The following is a 16,858-nucleotide window of genomic DNA, read 5'->3' as shown; positions in this document are numbered from 1 at the left end:
GCCTTGTTTCAGATGCATCTTCAGATGCCCAGCCCTTCCAGACCTTACTCCTGGGAGAAAGGCCCTTTTGCCCACTGCTTTTAGCGCTCCTGCCTGGGTGCATTTGATGGGGGAGCCTGGTCACAGGTCTGCAGTTGGGCTGCCAGGGATGCTGAGAAAGCAAGCATCTGGCTTCTTCAGCTTCTGTACCGTTACTGGGTCCCTTGGATACCACCAAAGGTATCACCCAGCTACAGGAAGGGGCGAGACACTGGCCAGATGGAGACAATAAAAATGTCTGCAGTTCCATACAGCATCAATACTTTAGGCTGTGCCAGAGCATTTTAGAAGGCAGTGTCCCTTGAGATAGCCCAGCAGCCAGCACCAGAAGAACAGGCAGAGGCAGGCCTTCTCAGAAAGCCATTTTGTAGGCACCTAAATCTGGGTTTCCCAAATGCAATACTATAAGCACTCTGGACCAGATGCCTCTCTGTTGTGGGGGTGTCCTGTGCACTGCAGGGTGGTTGGCCGTAGCCGCTAGATGCCAGTGCACCCCTCCCACCAGTGATGACAAGACTTTCTTCAGACTTTGCCCAGTCCCCTTTCCAGCTATGACTGCTGAGCCTTCCCTTCTGGAATGATATCCTGAACATAGACACTAACGGTTGTAGGCAGAGAATTAACTTACATGAAAACTAGGTAACCTGATGCCAACATTCATATGGACAGTAAACACAAACAGCCAGGCACGTTCTGAAAGTGAAGTGTCATGAAGCACGCCACGCACAGACACATGTTGCTGTGAGCTTCTCATGAATGGAAACATGGGAGGGACTGAAAGGGCCCCCACAGCTGCAGCCAGAGGTCAGCTTTCAGGCCTTATAGGCTGGCCTCCTCCCAGCTCACATGCTCCTCCTCTTCTGGTGATCCCCTCCTGGTTGCCTCCTCCAGACTCCATCTGGAGGCTGGACCCTGTCCTGCCTGTGGCTTCACATGGCATCTCTGGGAAGAGGGGCCACACCTGCTACTGGATAGCCAGCCCGGATAGCTTACTGCCCGTTAATCTATACTAGCAATGTGAGGACCCTCTAGACTTATCACATCCCAGGTGGGCCCACCAGCCCCACCTGCCTCCTGCACCCACCAGCTCCCTGCATTCCCAATGGCCACTCCATCCTGCCAGTGACTCAGGGCGAGCTCTGAGGTCACTCTTGACCCCTTCCTTTCTCCCACTGCCACATCCAGCCCATCGGGGAGCCTGGAAGCTGGCCCTTTGTCATCCCCCACCACTCAGTGCTTAGGTTTTAGATGTCATCTCCCACTTAATAAATGTGTATGTGTACAGAATTTAGTATAAGATAAAGACATTGCCATCAACGGGGAAAAGATGGCATCAGGAGTAAAACTTACAGAAAAATCTCCCCAGCCCTCTGCCTTTCCTCAGCGTCAGCACCTGGAGCATAACTCATTCCGGGATCTGTGTGTTCTGAGAAGCCTCTAGCAGCTCTGCTTGGGAGAGACAGGGAGGCTGCAGCCACTCGGGAGATGCTGTATTAGATAAGTAAGGATTTAGCTTATGAAGTTGAAGCTCCCCTCCCCCTAAAATGCAGCAAGCGCTTTCTGACCTTTCATTTAGAGCTTCTTGCTCCTCAGTGGTTTTCTTCCTGTCCAGCCTGGCCTCACCCTCCCAGTGCACCCACCCCCATCTGCAGGTTCAAAGCTTGGTGGGACACTGCTCAGGGCAGACTCCCCAGTCCTGCAGATGGAGGAAGAGGAGTGGAGAGGATGCTGCTCTGTGCGAGGTAGGGACAGGACCCAAGGCTCCAGCACATCCCTGCAGACTTCTATGCCTTCTTTCAGGCTGGGCTGCAGGGACCCCCACACATCTCCCTCAGCTATGCCTGCTGCAGAGGGAACCCTGTCCATGCCCAATGCAAAAGCAAGAAACCTCAGGAGAACAGGCTGGTAAAACTGGCCATACAGAAATCAGAAGTGAATTAACAAAAGTATCTAAATATACATGGTAAACTGAGGGAAGAAGCATTTGCAGCACACAAAAAGCGAATTTCCTAACTTCTGTAGCATTTCTACAAATCAGGAAGGAAATGGCTGCTAGCCCTCGATGCATGGGCAGGGACATACACGACACAGTGAACAGGATGGCAGGGCCTTTCCACAGTGTGGCAGAAGCCCAAATGCTTCTGATAATCTCCACAGCAGCCTGGGAAACACTCAAGGCTGATGCTGCCATGCTGGTGATGGAGTGCGGAACAGGCAGAGGAAGGGAAGGGAAACTGCTACCCGCCTTTTCGGAGGACAATTTGTCAAATATCCAAATTTGTCGGCACCATAAGAGAGGATGAAAAAATTTAAAAAATCATGCTGGAAACCTAGAACTCTGATCTAGATGTTTACCCAAAGGAATGGAAAGTAACAACTGAGGAAATCCTGGCCCCCATGTTCTTAGCAGTGCTCTTAACCACAGCCAAGAGGCAGAGACAACCGCCTCTGCCAGGAGTGAGCCAGCACAGAAAGGAAACACTGTCGGTGCCCACAGCAGGATGGGCCTCCTGAGCACGCCACAGCATGGAGGAACCTGGAGGGCTTCATGCTAAGCGAGATCAGCCAGACACAAAAGGACAAATTTCTTTTTAATTGCATTTTAAGTTTTGGGATACATGTGAAGAACATGCAAGATTGTTGCATAGGTACACACATGGCAGTATGATTTGCTGCTTTCCCCCTCATCACCTATATCTGGCATTTCTCCCCATGCTCTCTCTCCCCAACTCCCCACCCCCTGCTGTCCCTCCCCTATTTCCCCCCAACAGACCCCAGTGTGTGATGCTCCGCTCCCTGTGTCCATGTGTTCTCATTGTTCAACACCTACCTATGGGTGAGAACGTGGTGTTTGATTTTCTGTTCTTGTGTCAGTTTGCTGAGAATGATGGTTTCCAGGTTCATCCATGTCCCTACAAGGACACAAACTCATCGTTTTTGATGGCTGCATAGTATTCCATGGTGTATATGTGCCACATTTTCCCTGTCCAGTCTATCATCGATGGGCATTTGGGTTGGTTCCAGGTCTTTGCTATTGTAAACAGTGCTGCAATGAACATTCATTTGCATGTGTCCTTATAGTAGAACAATTTATAATCTTTTGGATATATACCCAGTAATGGGATTGCTGGGTCAAATGGAATTTCTATTTCTAGGTCCCTGAGGAATCGCCACACTGTCTTCCACAATGGTTGAACTAATTTACACTCCCACCAGCAGTGTAAAAGTGTTCCTATTCCTCCACATCCTCTCCAGCATCAGTTGTCTCCAGATTTTTTAATGATCGCCATTCTAACTGGCATGAGATGCTATCTCAATATAGTTTTGATTGGCATTTCTCTAATGACCAGTGATGATGAGCATTTTTTTCATATGTTTGTTGGCCTCACGTATGTCTTCTTTTGTAAAGTGTCTGTTCATATCCTTCGCCCACTTTTGAATGGGCTTGTTTGTTATTTTCTTGTAAATCTGTTTTAGTTCTTCGTAGATTCTGGATATCAGCCCTTTGTCAGATTGGTAGACTGCAAAAATTATTTCCCATTCTATTGGTTGCCAGTTCACTCTAATGACTGTTTTTGCTGTATAGAAGCTGTGGAGTTTGATTAGGTCCCATTTGTTTATTTTGGCTTTTGTTGCCAGTGCTTTTGGTGTTTTGGTCATGAAGTCCTTGCCTACGCCTATGTCCTAAATGGTTTTGCCTAGATTTTCTTCTAGGGTTTTTATGGTGTTAGGTCTTATGTTTAAGTCTTTAATCCATCTGGAGTTAATTTTAGTGTAAGGTGTCAGGAAGGGGTCCAGTTTCTGCTTTCTGCACATGGCTAGCCAGTTTTCCCAACACTGTTTATTAAACAGGGATTCCTTTCCCCATTGCTTGTTTTTGTCAGGTTTGTCAAAGATCAGATGGTTGTAGATATGTTGTGTTGCCTCCGAGATGTTTTGATTATGAAGCCTTGTATTGTATAGTATACTACTTGTGTAGTATAGTTTGAAGTCCAATTGTGTGATGCCTCCTGCTCTGTTCTTTTTGCTTAGAATTGACTTGGCTATGCGGGCTCTCTTTTGGTTCCATATGAAGTTTAAGGTGGTTTTTTCCAGTTCTGTGAGGAAGGTCATTGGTAGCTTGATGGGGATAGCATTGAGTCTGTAAATTACTTTGGGCAGTATGGCCATTTTCATGATATTGATTCTTCCTAACCATGAACATGGAATGTTTCTCCATCTGTTTGTGTCCTCTCTTATTTTGTTGAGCAGTGGTTTGTAGTTCTCCTTGAAGAGGTCCTTTACGTTCCTTGTAAGTTGTATTCCTAGGTATTTTATTCTCTTTGTATCAATTCTTGATTTGGCTCTCTTTTAGTCTGTTATCGGTGTATGAGAATGCTTGTGATTTTTGCACATTGATTTTGTATTTTGAGACTTTGCTGAAGTTGCTTATGTTTCTCCATCTGTTTGTGTCCTCTCTTATTTTGTTGAGCAGTGGTTTGTAGTTCTCCTTGAAGAGGTCCTTTACGTTCCTTGTAAGTTGTATTCCTAGGTATTTTATTCTCTTTGTATCAATTCTTGATTTGGCTCTCTTTTAGTCTGTTATCGGTGTATGAGAATGCTTGTGATTTTTGCACATTGATTTTGTATTTTGAGACTTTGCTGAAGTTGCTTATCAGTTTCAGGAGATTTTGGGCTGAGACCATGGGGTCTTCTAGATATACTATCATGTCATCTGCAAATAGAAACAATTTGGCTTCCTCCTTTCCTATTTGAATACCCTTTATTTCTTTTTCTTGCCTGATTGCTCTGGCTAGGACTTCCAGTACTATATTGAATAGGAGCAGTGAGAGAGGGCATCCTTGTCTATTGCCAGATTTCAAAGGGAATGCTTCCAGTTTTTGCCCATTCAGTATGATATTGGCTGTTGGTTTGTTGTAAATAGCTTTTATTATTTTGAGATCTGTTCCATCAATACCTAGTTTATTGAGGGTTTTTAGTATAAAGGGCTGTTGAATTTTGTCAAAGGCCTTCTCTGCATCAATTGAGATAATCATGTGGTTTTTGTCTTTGGTACTGTTTATGTGGTGAATTCCCTTTATAGACTTGCGTATGTTGAACCAGCCTTGCATCTCCATGATGAATCCTACTTGATCATGGTGGATAAGCTTTTTGATGTGCTGTTGCAATCAGTTTGCCAGTATTTTATTGAAGATTTTTGCATCTATGTTCATCATGGATATTGGCCTGAAGTTTTCTTTTCTTGCTGAGTCTCTGCCAGGTTTTTGGTATTAGGATGATGTTTGTCTCATAAAATGATTTGGGAAGGATTCCCTCTTTTTGGATTGTTTGGAATAGTTTCAGAAGGAATGATACCGGCTCCTCTTTGTATGTCTGGTAGAATTTGGCTATGAACCCATCTGGACCTGGACTTTTTTTGTGTGGTAGGCTCTTAATTGCTGCCTCAGCTTCAGACCATGTTATTATTGGTCTATTCATGGTTTCGACTTCTTCCTGGTTTAGGCTTGGGAGGATGCAAGTGTCCAGGAATTTATCCATTTCTTCCAGGTTTACTAGTTTATGTGCATAGAGTTGTTTGTAATAATCTCTGATGATGGTTTGTATTTCTGTGGAATCTGTGGTGATACAGTGATATCCCCTTTATCGTTTTTTATTGCATCTATTTGATTATTCTTTTCTTTTTTATTAATCTGGCTAGCAGTCTATTTTGTTGATCTTTTCAAAAAACCAGCTCCTGGATTTATTGATTTTTTGACGGGTTTTTGTGTCTCTATCTCCTTCACTTCTGCCCTGTCTCAGTTATTTCTTGTCTTCTGATAGGTTTTGAGTTTTTTTGATCTTGCTCCTCTAGCTTTTTCAATTTTGATGATAGGGTGTCAATTTTAGATCTCTCCTTGCTTCTCATGTGGGCATTTATTGCTATATATTTTCCTCTAGAGACTGCTTTGAATGTGTCCCAGAGATTCTGGTATGTTGTGTCTTCATTCTCATTGGTTTTGAAGAACATCTTTATTTCTTCCTTCATTTCATTGTTTATCCAGTCAACATGCAAGAGCCAGTTGTTCAGTTTCCATGAAGCTGTGCAATTCTGAGTTAGTTTCTGAATTCTGAGTTCTAACTTGATTGCACTGTGATCTGAGAGGCTGTTATGATTTCTGTTCTTTTGCATTTGCTGAGGAGTGATTTACTACCATTTATGTGGTCAGTTTTAGTGTACGTGTGATGTGGTGCTGAGAAGAATGTATATTCTGCGGATTTCCGGTGGAGAGTTCTGTAAATATCTATTAGATTTGTTTGTTCCAGGTCTGAGTTCAAGTCCTCGATATCCTTGTTAATTTCCTGTCTCGTTGATCTGTCTAATATTGACAATGGGGTGTTAAAATCTTCCACTATTATTGTGTGTCAGTCTAAGTCTCTTTGTAAGTCATTAAGAACTTGCCTTATGTATCTGGGTGCTCCTGTATTGGGTACGTATATATTTAGGATCGTTAGCTCTTCTTGTTGCATTGATCCTTTTACCATTATGTAATGGCCTTCTTTGTCTCTTTTGATCTTTGTTGGTTTAAAGTCTATTTTGGCCAGGCGCGGTGGCTCATGCCTGTAATCCCAGCACTTTGGGAGGCCAAGGCAGGTGGATCACAAGGTCAATAGATCGAGACCATCCCAGTCAACATGGTGAAACCCCGTCTCTACTAAAAATACAAAAAATTAGCTGGGCACGGTGACGTGCCTGTAATCTCAGCTACTCAGGGAGGCTGAGGCAGGAGAATTGCCTGAACCCAGGAGGCGGAGGTTGTGGTGAGCCGAGACCATGCCATTGCACTCCAGCCTGGGTAACAAGAGCGAAACTCCGTCTCAAAAAAAAAAAAAGTCTATTTTATCAGAGACGAGAATTGCAACTCTTGCTTTTTTTTGCTCTCTGTTTGCTTGATAAACCTTCCTCCATCCCTTTATTTTGAGCCTTTGTGTATCCTTGCATGTGAGATGGGTTTCCTGGATACAGCACACTGATGGGTTTTGGCTTTTTATCCAATTTGCCGGTCTGTGTCTTTTGATTGGGGCATTTAGCCCATTTATATTTAGGGTTAACATTGTTATATGTGAATTTGATACTGCCATTTTGATGCTAGCTGGCTGTTTTGCCCATTAGTTGATGCAGTTTCTTCATTGTGTTGATGCTTTTTAACATTTGGTATGTTTTTGGAGTGGCTGGTACTGGTTGTTCCTTTCTATGTTTAGTGCCTCTTTCAGGAGGTCTTGTAAAGCAGACCTGATGGTGATGAAATCTGTGTACTTGCTTGTTTGCAAAGCATTTTATTTTTTCTTTACTTATGAAACTTAGTTTGGCTGCATATGAAATTCTGGGTTGAAAGTTCTTTTCTTTAAGGATGTTGAGTATCGGCCCCCACTTTCTTCTGGCTTGTAGGGTTTCTGCTGAGAGATCTGCTGTGAGTCTGATGGGCTTCCCTTTGTGGGTAAACCGACCTTTCTCTCTCGCTGCCCTTAGCATTTTCTCCTTCGTTTCAACCCTGGTGAATCTGATGATTATGTGCCTTGGGGTTGCTATTCTTGAGGAATATCTTTGTGGTGTTCTCTGTATTTCCTGGACTTGAATATTGACCTGCCTTGCTAGGTTGGGGAAGTTTTCCTGCATAATATCCTGAAGAGTATTTTCCAACTTGGATTCATTCTCTCTGTCACATTCAGCTACACCTATCAAACATAGATTAGGTCTTTTCCCATAGTCCCATATTTCTTGGAGACCTTGTTCATTTCTTTTTACCTTTCTTTCTCTAATCTTGGCTTCTCGTTTTATTTCATTGAGTTGATCTTCGACCTCTGATATCCTTTCTTCTGCTTGGTCAGTTTGGCTATTGAAACTTGTGCATGCTTTGTGAAGTTCTCATGTTGTGTTTTTCAGCTCCATCAATTCACTCATAGTCCTCTTTAAGTTTCATTGCATTGGGTTAGAACATGTTCTTTTAGCTCACAGAAGTTTCTTATTACCCACCTTCTGAAGCCTGATTCTGTCAATTCATCATACTCATTCTCCATCCAGCCTTGTTCCCTTGCTGGTGAGGAGTTGTGATCCCTTGTAGGAGGAGAGACATTCTGGTTTTGGGTGTTTTCATCCTTTTTGCGCTGGTTTCTCCCCATCTTTGTGGATTTATCCACCTGTCGTCTTTGTAGTTGTTGATTTTCAGATTGGGTCTCTGAGTGGACGTCCCATTTGTTGATGATGAAATTATTTCTTTCTGTTTCTTAGTTTTTCTTCTAACAGTCTGGCCCCTCTGCTGTAGGACCTCAGCTGGCTGAGGTCCATTCCAGGCTCTGCTTTCCTGGGGATCACCTGCAGTGGCTGCAGAACAGTAAGGGTTGCTGCCAGTTTCTTCTTCTGCTATCTTTGTTCCAGAAGGATACCCACCAGATGTCAGTCTGAGCTCTCCTTTATGAAGTGACTCTTTGAATATACGGGGGTCAGGGAGCTGTTTGAGGAGACAGTCTGTCCTTTATAGGAGCTCAAGTGCTCAGGTGTGAGCTCCATTGTTCATTCAGAGCTGCTGGGAAGGTACGTTTAAGTCTGCTGCAGCAGAACTCATAAACCGCTTATTTTTTTTTTCCCCCAGGTGCTCTGTCCCAGGGAGTTAGGACTTTATTTATGAGTTTCTGTTGTACTGCTGCCTTTTTTCAGAGCTGCCCTGCCCAGCGAGGAGGCAGCCTAGTCACTGTCTGTCTGCAGGGGCTTTGCTGAGCTGCCATGGGCTCCACCCAGCTGCCATGTAAACTTCCCTGCAGTCCTGTTTTTAAGGGTATAGTTAAAACTGCCTTGGCAATGGCGTCCCACCTGTGTAATGGCGGACTCTCTCTGTAATGGCGGACTGCCTCAGCAATGGCAAACTACCTCCTTAGTGGTGGACTACCTTAGTAATGGTGGACATCCCTCCCCCACAGAGCAGGACTGTCCCGGGTTCAGCTGTGCTTGCTGTGAAACTCTCAATCCAGAGTGTTTCCGATTGCTGTTTTTTTGTAGGGGTGGGGTCAGCTGAGCTTGATCACCTGGCTCTCTGCCTCAGAGCCCTTCTTTTTTTTTTAATTTTTTTAGTTGCATGGTCAACTCTGTCTCCCAGGTGTTCTGGTTGCCTGTTGAAAACATGCCGGGATCTGTGTAATTTCCTGTGTGGTGACCCACTGTGCCAGCTGAAACAGCTGCGCTGAGATTCGTGATGCTTTTTTGCCCAGGAATCTCCTGGCCTGGCTCTCTGTTTCAGCCCCCTTTTTTATCAGTTGAATGGGTAACTCTGTCTCCCAGGAGCTCCAATCGCCACCTTAAAACGGTGTCTGTACTTTATAAGGAGAACCACTGCACTGGCAAAAACAGCCACGGGGGCCAAACCAGCCGCTCTGGTGACCCATGGGGCTCTTCCGCCTAGGAATCTCCTGGTCTGTGGGCAATAAAAATCCGTCTGGAAATGTGGCGTCCACTCACGCTCTGTGCTTTCGCTGGGAGCTGCAATCCTGAGCTGCTCCTAATCGGCTATCTTGGATCCCCTCCAGGACAAATATTTTATGACTCCTCTCATATGACCTCCCTAAAACAGGCAAACTTCTGAGGCAGGAAGCTGCATGGTGGTTCCCAGGGACTCTGGGGGAGGAGAAGTGTGGAGTGAATGTTGAATGGGTTCCATTTCACTGGGGAAGATGAAAACATTGTGCAGACAGATGGTGGTGAGCTGCACAACAATGAAGGCACTGAGGCTGCTGAGCTGGGTCCTCACATGTGGTTACACTGGTCAGTCCTATGTGTATTCTGCTGTAATTTACATTCTTCCTGAGCCTCCCTGCCTAACCCTAACTAAGCATAGACCCAACTAAGATTGAAAAATATATATCCTTTCTCCAAGGAGCAGACACCCAGTTCTCCTGACCCCACTCCGTCCACTGCAGACCGCAGGGATGCACACTAGCATGCACGTCTAGGGCTTTCCCTGCACAGAGATGCTGGCACCTGTGCCCATACATGTGCAGGATACGATAGCCAACCACCGGGGCATCTCACAGGTTCACATATAGACATAAAGAGGAAATGGGGAGAGGGAGGAAAGGGAGAGAAAGGAAGACAGGAAGAAAAAGAAGAACAAGAAAGAAATGAGAGAAAAAGCAAAAGCCCACATGCAAGAAGTGCACGCTCTTACCCTTGAGGCCAAGCCTGCTGTTGGCTTCACATTCACTCACCAGCAAAGTCAGTGAAGTTTACAGAGGAGGAAATGCAAGCACCGGAAGGCTGAGTAACGTGCCCAAGGTTATACCTTGGTCATATAGCAGGGCTGGGACTTGATTGAAGCCCCTGGAAGGCTGGGTGTCTCCGCCTCTCGAGTTATGGGGTCCATGCGATGAAGCCATCAACACAGAGAAGCAAGTGTTATGTATGAGCCAATCCAGCCCCGCGTGCACCCTATGCCACCTTCTGTGTATAAAGCAAGGCCTGCACACGTGCTCACCACCGCTGGGGTGGAGACAGTCATCACCTTCATTACAGTGACAGTCTTGGGGAAGAGACTAGGTGAAAAGGTGGAGAAAACTTTTTTTTACATATTACCTATATTTGTTTGCACGTGTCATCTATGAGAAAATAAGTTGGCATTATCAGAATTTCCTAGAAAAAGACCACTTATTATAGCTACATGCATGTGTCTTGACATGTACCCTGGGGACTTGAGCTTCTTGGATGCCCCCAGTTGGAGAAGGTTGTGGGCCATGACCCAGCTTTTCAAAGATGCATCCTCCATCTGCCCCGGCCCTGTGCTCATGACGGCTTTCCTGCAGTGCTCAAGGCAATCCTGCCTCAGCTGTGCTAACACCAAGTTTCTGCAGCTGCTTCCTTGGCAGCATTTAATTTAGCAAAGCAGATACAATCATGAAACTGTAGTTCTTTCCCCATAAATTATCTGTCTTTAAGCCCAACATAAACAACACTTGTTCCGTTCCATCAGCAATCACTGAAATGGACTCTGGCTTCACCTCTGAGTTACACCTATAATTCACGTTCTTCCTGAGCCTGCCTCCCTGAACATAACTGCTGCTGAAGTCTCTGGGGCCTTAAATCATGGGGTCAGAATGTGGAAACCCCAGGCATTAGTGGTGATGTGTGGTGTCTTAGCCAGAGAGGGCTTCCTTGGCTCCTGACTTTCAGAGCTCTCCAGGAGCATCCAATCCAGTCTTCAAGACAGACACTTCTGTTCTGCCAGACCTCGTATGGCAAGGGAGGACTATGAGGTCAGAAAAGAACTTTCTGGAACTTGGGACTCTTGGCAGCGAGTCAGGGTCTGACCATGGGCAGCTTTAGCACCCCACCCATACCCCACTGGCAAAAGCACCTCCTCGACTTTAAAATGGTGGACAGATTCCACAAAGGCCCAGGATGAAAGAAATTACAGGCAGAAGGAGCACAAAGAAACCTTAAGAAAATGGAAACCACAGGGTGCACACCCAGTCGCCTCTGTTCCTCAGATGAAGCCACAGATGAGCTGTCTGGGCAGGCAGCCCCAGGCAGGATCAGAGCGGGGCACCCCTCTCCCAGGTGGTCAGCCTGCGGGAGACACAGAATGGACAGCCCCTACTGGGAGCAGCCCCAACCCCACCCCCAGGTCCCACTCAGCAGCCACTGTCAGGGTTAGGGGTGGCAGAGCAATCAGAGGCTGGGTGGGCCCGGGTGGGGTGGGAGGGTCTAGCAGCTGCCCATCCCCTTTTAAGTCCTGGGGCTAAGCCAAACTCTGACCTTGTTTTATCTCAACCAACACTGCAGGGGCCAGACTGGTTCCTTATGAGCTGTGGGGACTAGACAGAACTGTGTGGCCACGGAAGTCTTTCTCTGCATTTCTACATTTGGCCCTGCACTGCACGCATGCACACAGCCCTGAAGAGGCTAATGGTGCCATCAACAACTCTCACAGGCCACACCCTGGTGACAGCAGCTCCCAGCCTCTCCTCTCTTCTGTGTCTATGTGAGAAACACAGGGATCAACCCCCTTTTCCCGCCCCAGCCCCAAGAATGGCTTCTTGGGCTGGGCCTCATTGGGGCCACAAGCCAAGTTGGTCTTGGGACATCTGTGGCTTTATGGCAGCTTCCTTCCATCCCAGGCTCGACTGCTGGTCTTTCGCACACCAGCTGGTCATCCCACTGGAACAGAAATGCCTATCAGGTGATCAATCTCCCAGACAGCAGAGAGGGTGGGAAGAGATCTATAAAACCCTGCCCCTGAATAGTCTTGACCGGCCTCTCTCCTCCCTTCCACCTTGTAAACCTCCAGAGCCCAGGCCGTGAGACCAAGGTCATTCTCCACAGGCTCTGGGAATGATCCTGGGAGGTCCAGGCAGCTCTTTCAGCCTCCAGGCCCCCTGAAACCTCTCACTCAGATGACCATCATCTCATTGCCCCCATGCGGAGTCCCTGCCATGGCTGGACTCTGCACAGAGTCTGTAGTGGTGTGGCCCAAGGCATCGACTAATTTTAATGGTAGCCCCTGACAAAGTGCCGGGTAGCACTCCACTTCTGAAGAATGGGTGTGGTGGACCCTGCAGACTCAGGGCCCCCTGGGGCCTGTGCACCCAGAGTTCTGCTTGGAAGGAGCCTCTCGGGACAGACTGTGACCCCCAACAGGTAGGTCTGCCTTGCTGAGGAGCCCCCCTTCCCTGCCAGCAGCTTTCCCTTACCTGCGCCCACCCCACCCATGTAAGTCCTCCTGGCCCCATCTGTAGAATGAGGAGGTGCTTGGCCTAGAACTCGAAGCTCTAAACAAACGATCCCTAGAAGGTGGCCCTTGGCCTCGCTTTAAGCTGCTCTGTGGGTCACAGCTGCCTTTGGTGAGGTCACTGTGGCACAGGTCCCTCCCCTCGGCCTCCCCACCAGCCTCAAGCCTGCGGTGGGCTGCTCCAGGCTGAATGGAGGTCGGGGGAAGCCACAGCCTCCCTGAGCCCCTCTTTGTCATCGGAGGTCAGGTTTTCTGGCCAGGCCTGTCTTGGGTGTTTGACCTCTGTGCTGCAGGCAAGGTCACCTTGCCTAGGATGGAGACTTATTATTTCAATGTTTTGGTTTGAAATTCCAGTAAAAATAAATGCTTTAAAAGCCTTTAATCCTCAAATGGAAGCCGAGCTGGTGACCTGTGTTCCCTGGTGTTTCTTTCCTGAGCCCTCCCTCGCCCCCCACTCTGCCTTGGTCTGGCCAGAATTCCCGGACCCTCTCTCCTGGCTGTTGCCCAAAGCCTCAGGCCTGGGAGGTCCGCCTGTTTGCTAAACCCTGGCAGGGAGGTGGGGGCTGCCCTTCCAGGCCAGCCCAGGGTGCTGGCAAGGCCTGCAGGCGACTGAATGTAGGGTATGGTCATTGCCACTTCCTTTAATCATGGGGGGCGGCCCTCTGGGCTGGGGTCAACCTCAGATGCCCTGGCTACCTCCCCTCCTTCAGCAGGGCCCCGGGCCCAGTCCCAGCCACAGGTTGGCACAGCTGGTGTTCAGACAGCTGGAGGCAGCAGCAGGGGACACTGGGGCTCCTGCGGGCTGGGAGGAACACTGACATCTCTGTGGCCTCGGGGGGAAGGGCTGGACCCCCAAAGGTAGCTGTTTTTTCTCCTGGAGGACAGTGGCAATTAACCCATTAACTTGCTGCTTCTCTCTGATCTTTTATTAAACCTGGCAAATGCAGTTAAAACTGTTTGTGCCTGATCACCCCTTGGGGGACAGATGGCTCTGTCATGCTAATGTCTGCAGGCCAGGGCTCATGTTGCTGGCACCTGCCCTCTGGCCCCTCCAGTGCTGTTCAGGCCCACCCAGCTCTAGGGCATAGCCATGGGGCTCCCCCACCCCATGGCATCATCATCTCCCAGTCATTTTACACAAAGCCTAAGCAAGCCCCATGTGAGCAGGTGTTTCTTGGCTTCTGCCTAGACCAGGGAGCCGGTGGCATCTTGTGGGGACCCTGCAGTCCTGGATCCGTCTGCTCTGAGGAGGCACTGGCTTGTTGGTAAAGAAGGTTGTGCCTATCATCAGTTTATTTCTTACAGCCTGTTGGAGGGTGGGGGAGCTAGTATCTTCGCATCTGCTTCACTGAGGGCCTGTGACAGGTCCTGCCCATGTGTCGGCCAAGGGGGAGCTGCTGAGCTGAGGCCAGGAAATGGCACTTAACTGGTGGATTCAAGTTCAGGGTTCCATGCTTCCCAAAGCAGGCCATACCCCCACCCAGCCAGCCCTTCCATCAAGACTGGATTAGGAGCAGAAGGCCAAGAAGGGCCTCTCAAGTCTTGGCTGCTGAATGACAACAGTGCCCCCAGGAGTGCCTGGACACGGAGGCCTCAGCAGATGCTACTCAATGAAGGGCCCACAGGGGCGGGAGGGCATTGTGGTGTGGAGGAAAACACTGAGCCTTGTGAACCTGCGTTCAAACTCAGCCACTTGGCAGGTAAATCCACAGCAGGAACTCAGGTTCCCCTGAAGACACTCCTGCTCTCTGAAGGTCCTATGGCCGGGCTGATGAGGATAGTGAGCTTTCTAGCCTTCATCCCATCACATGCCCGTTGATCTGAACTAGTTTCTGATGTGACTTAAAAATGGAAGCGTGCTGGTCAGTCATGTCGTCTTTCTCCTACTGATCCTGAGACCCTGGTTCATTCTCAGGCTGGAATCTAGAGGGTTCTTTGCCAGGTCCTGGCCGGAGGCTCTCTCAGGTCTCTTAGGAGATGCCAGAGGAGCAGCTGGCAGAACCCAGTCTGCTGAGGCACAGGTAGAAGACACCGATGAGGAAGTCGCAGAACCACAGGGACAGAGCAGCCAGAGCTGTTCTCCAGCTTCCCCCTTCCCTCCCTCATCTTCAGGGGCAGCCCCAGCATGGGCAGGACGCTCCAGGCCTGGAGGCAGCAAAGGCCACCTCTCCTCGCAGGACCTCAGCCAAAGCCCTAACACCAGTGTCCGGTTCTGATGAAGTCCACCAAATTAATGTCACCCACTGGCTAGATCTCCAGTGGTCAAAGCAAGCCACAAGACTTGGTGACTCACAGGAGCCAGAGGATTAGCGGTCTTTGTGCAGAACCCCACCTATTCAGCAGTTCAGCTTTGCTTTAGTGATTTCTAAAGAAGACAAAGCATGGCTTTCACTGTTTGGAAAAGCAAGGTCACCCCAAACCACTGGGCCGGTAAAGCCGCCCGCAGCTCTTGAGAGGTCCAGGTGCCAAGCGTCTGCACACAGTGGGAGTGGGAGCCTTGCAGGATAGAGCGGCCAACGCTCCCAGGGTTCTTTCTGGCTTCACCTCAGTGAAAGCCAAAAGCACTCAGCAGAGAGAGAGAGATGCCAGGCTGCTGGCTTATGCCTATAATCCCAGCATTTTGAGAGGCCAGGGCAGGTGGATCACCTGAGGTCAGGAGTTCAAGACCAGCCTGACCAACATGGTTAAAACTTGTCGAAATTTTAAAAATACAGTATTAGCTGGGTGTGGTGGCACATGCCTGTAGTCCCAGCTACTTGGTAGGGTGAGGCTAGAGAATCACTTGAAACCTGGGGGCGGAGGTTGCAGCGAGCGCTCCATTGCACTCCAGGCCTGGCGGACAAGAGTGAAACTGTCTCAAAAAAAAAAAAAAAAAAAAGCAGAGAAAGCATCATCTATCCTAACTTTCCACAGGAAGCAGTGATTGTGTATTTATTCAGATAAAACAGTCAAGTTCCGAGTCTTCCTCCACAATGGCACCGCCAGCCATACAGTTGCATGCAAAGGCACGTGAGAGCAGAGAGCAAATCCTAGGAACCTTTTAGAATCTGTCACCAGCACAAGAGGGTGGTTCTGGAGACCAAGGCCTTCCAGTCCAGAGCTCCTAATGAAGATCCATGGTAGAACCCCACTTTACCCCAAATAGGACAGAACTCGAGGCACCCCTTAGAGACAGAAGAGACTGTGGGTGTGTTCAGGGGCACTCAGGTTCAACCCAGCCTTGCACAGGGCCCCTGGCTGCACCCATTTCTATGGCCTCCTCCAGGCATTTTCAACCATCTGGCCTCATGGACGGTGCCCAGGAAGCTCGGTGCCCAGCTTGTCTTTAAGCACTGTGGAGGAAGAAAAATCACACCACCAGACTCCCACAGTGACCAAACATGCCCAGCCTCTCCATTTTGTAAAAGTGCCCACACCCAGCCCAATCTGTTTTGCTTTCAGGCTTCTAAGAGAACACTACCTTGAAAATGGCAGAGAAACTAGTGAGGTAGGGAAACTAGAATGTGGAGAATACCTTTTCCTTGTTATTTTTAAGCAGTATAAAATTCAGAAGCAAACAAATACAAAGAAAACCATTACATTTATTAATAATGTATCTTAGATTCTCATCCCATAGTTTTACATCAAATGGCGCCCACTGGTCTCAGTACAGAGGAGCTGTGTGACTTTCTGAAATTATAGAAATGTCCACGTCCACCCATGTGCTGAGCAGACTGATGTAAAATGTTCAGTAGGTTCTCCAATGTCTCTCAGATATCTTTAATCGTCTGTGCTGAAGAACTCAAAATCCCAGAGCAGCTCCACTTCAGATCTAGGGCGGGAGGCAGGCTCCAGAGTGGGAGGCTGTGTTGATGAGAATCTGCCTTTTGTGTGTGCCCGGCTGGGACCAGCCTCTGGGAAAGAGAAGCACCGAGATGTGAACGGTGCTGCGGGCTGATGGCTTTCGCAGCCACATAATCCCTCCTTTGATGTCGAGGGTCAGTGCAAGCCTGGTCCCCCAGGCTAGGAGGAGACAAATGAAAGAATCTCGCTGTGATCTTTCCTGAAAAGGAAACAGCAATAACATTTAT

The 16,858-nt window shown here is 48.2% G+C and overlaps 1 protein-coding gene across 27 annotated transcripts in view; it reads right to left on the bottom strand.

The window, feature by feature from the left end:
• AOPEP (aminopeptidase O (putative)) overlaps positions 1-16,858 on the bottom strand; it is a 449,451-nt gene that overhangs the window by 50,405 nt on the left and 382,188 nt on the right. For 23 of the 27 annotated variants that reach the window (XR_013532563.1, XR_013532561.1, XR_013532566.1 and 20 more), the window contains one exon: positions 16,350-16,830. The exons of 2 other annotated variants lie outside the window; for them this stretch is intronic. Coding sequence is in view for 7 of the 25 variants with exons in the window: in XM_078365827.1 (XP_078221953.1) it covers positions 16,600-16,830 (231 nt within the window). In the remaining 18 variants the exon portion in view is untranslated. Of the gene's footprint in view, positions 1-16,349; positions 16,831-16,858 lie in introns of those variants that run through there. 2 more of the 27 variants (XM_078365844.1, XM_078365831.1) reach the window with 1 other exon arrangement.

Source organism: Callithrix jacchus, chromosome 1, assembly GCF_049354715.1.
Source record: "Callithrix jacchus isolate 240 chromosome 1, calJac240_pri, whole genome shotgun sequence".
NCBI lineage: Eukaryota > Metazoa > Chordata > Mammalia > Primates > Cebidae > Callithrix > Callithrix jacchus.
The sequence above is the reverse complement of the archived record's forward strand: the minus strand, read 5'-3'. Positions and strand labels throughout refer to the sequence as shown.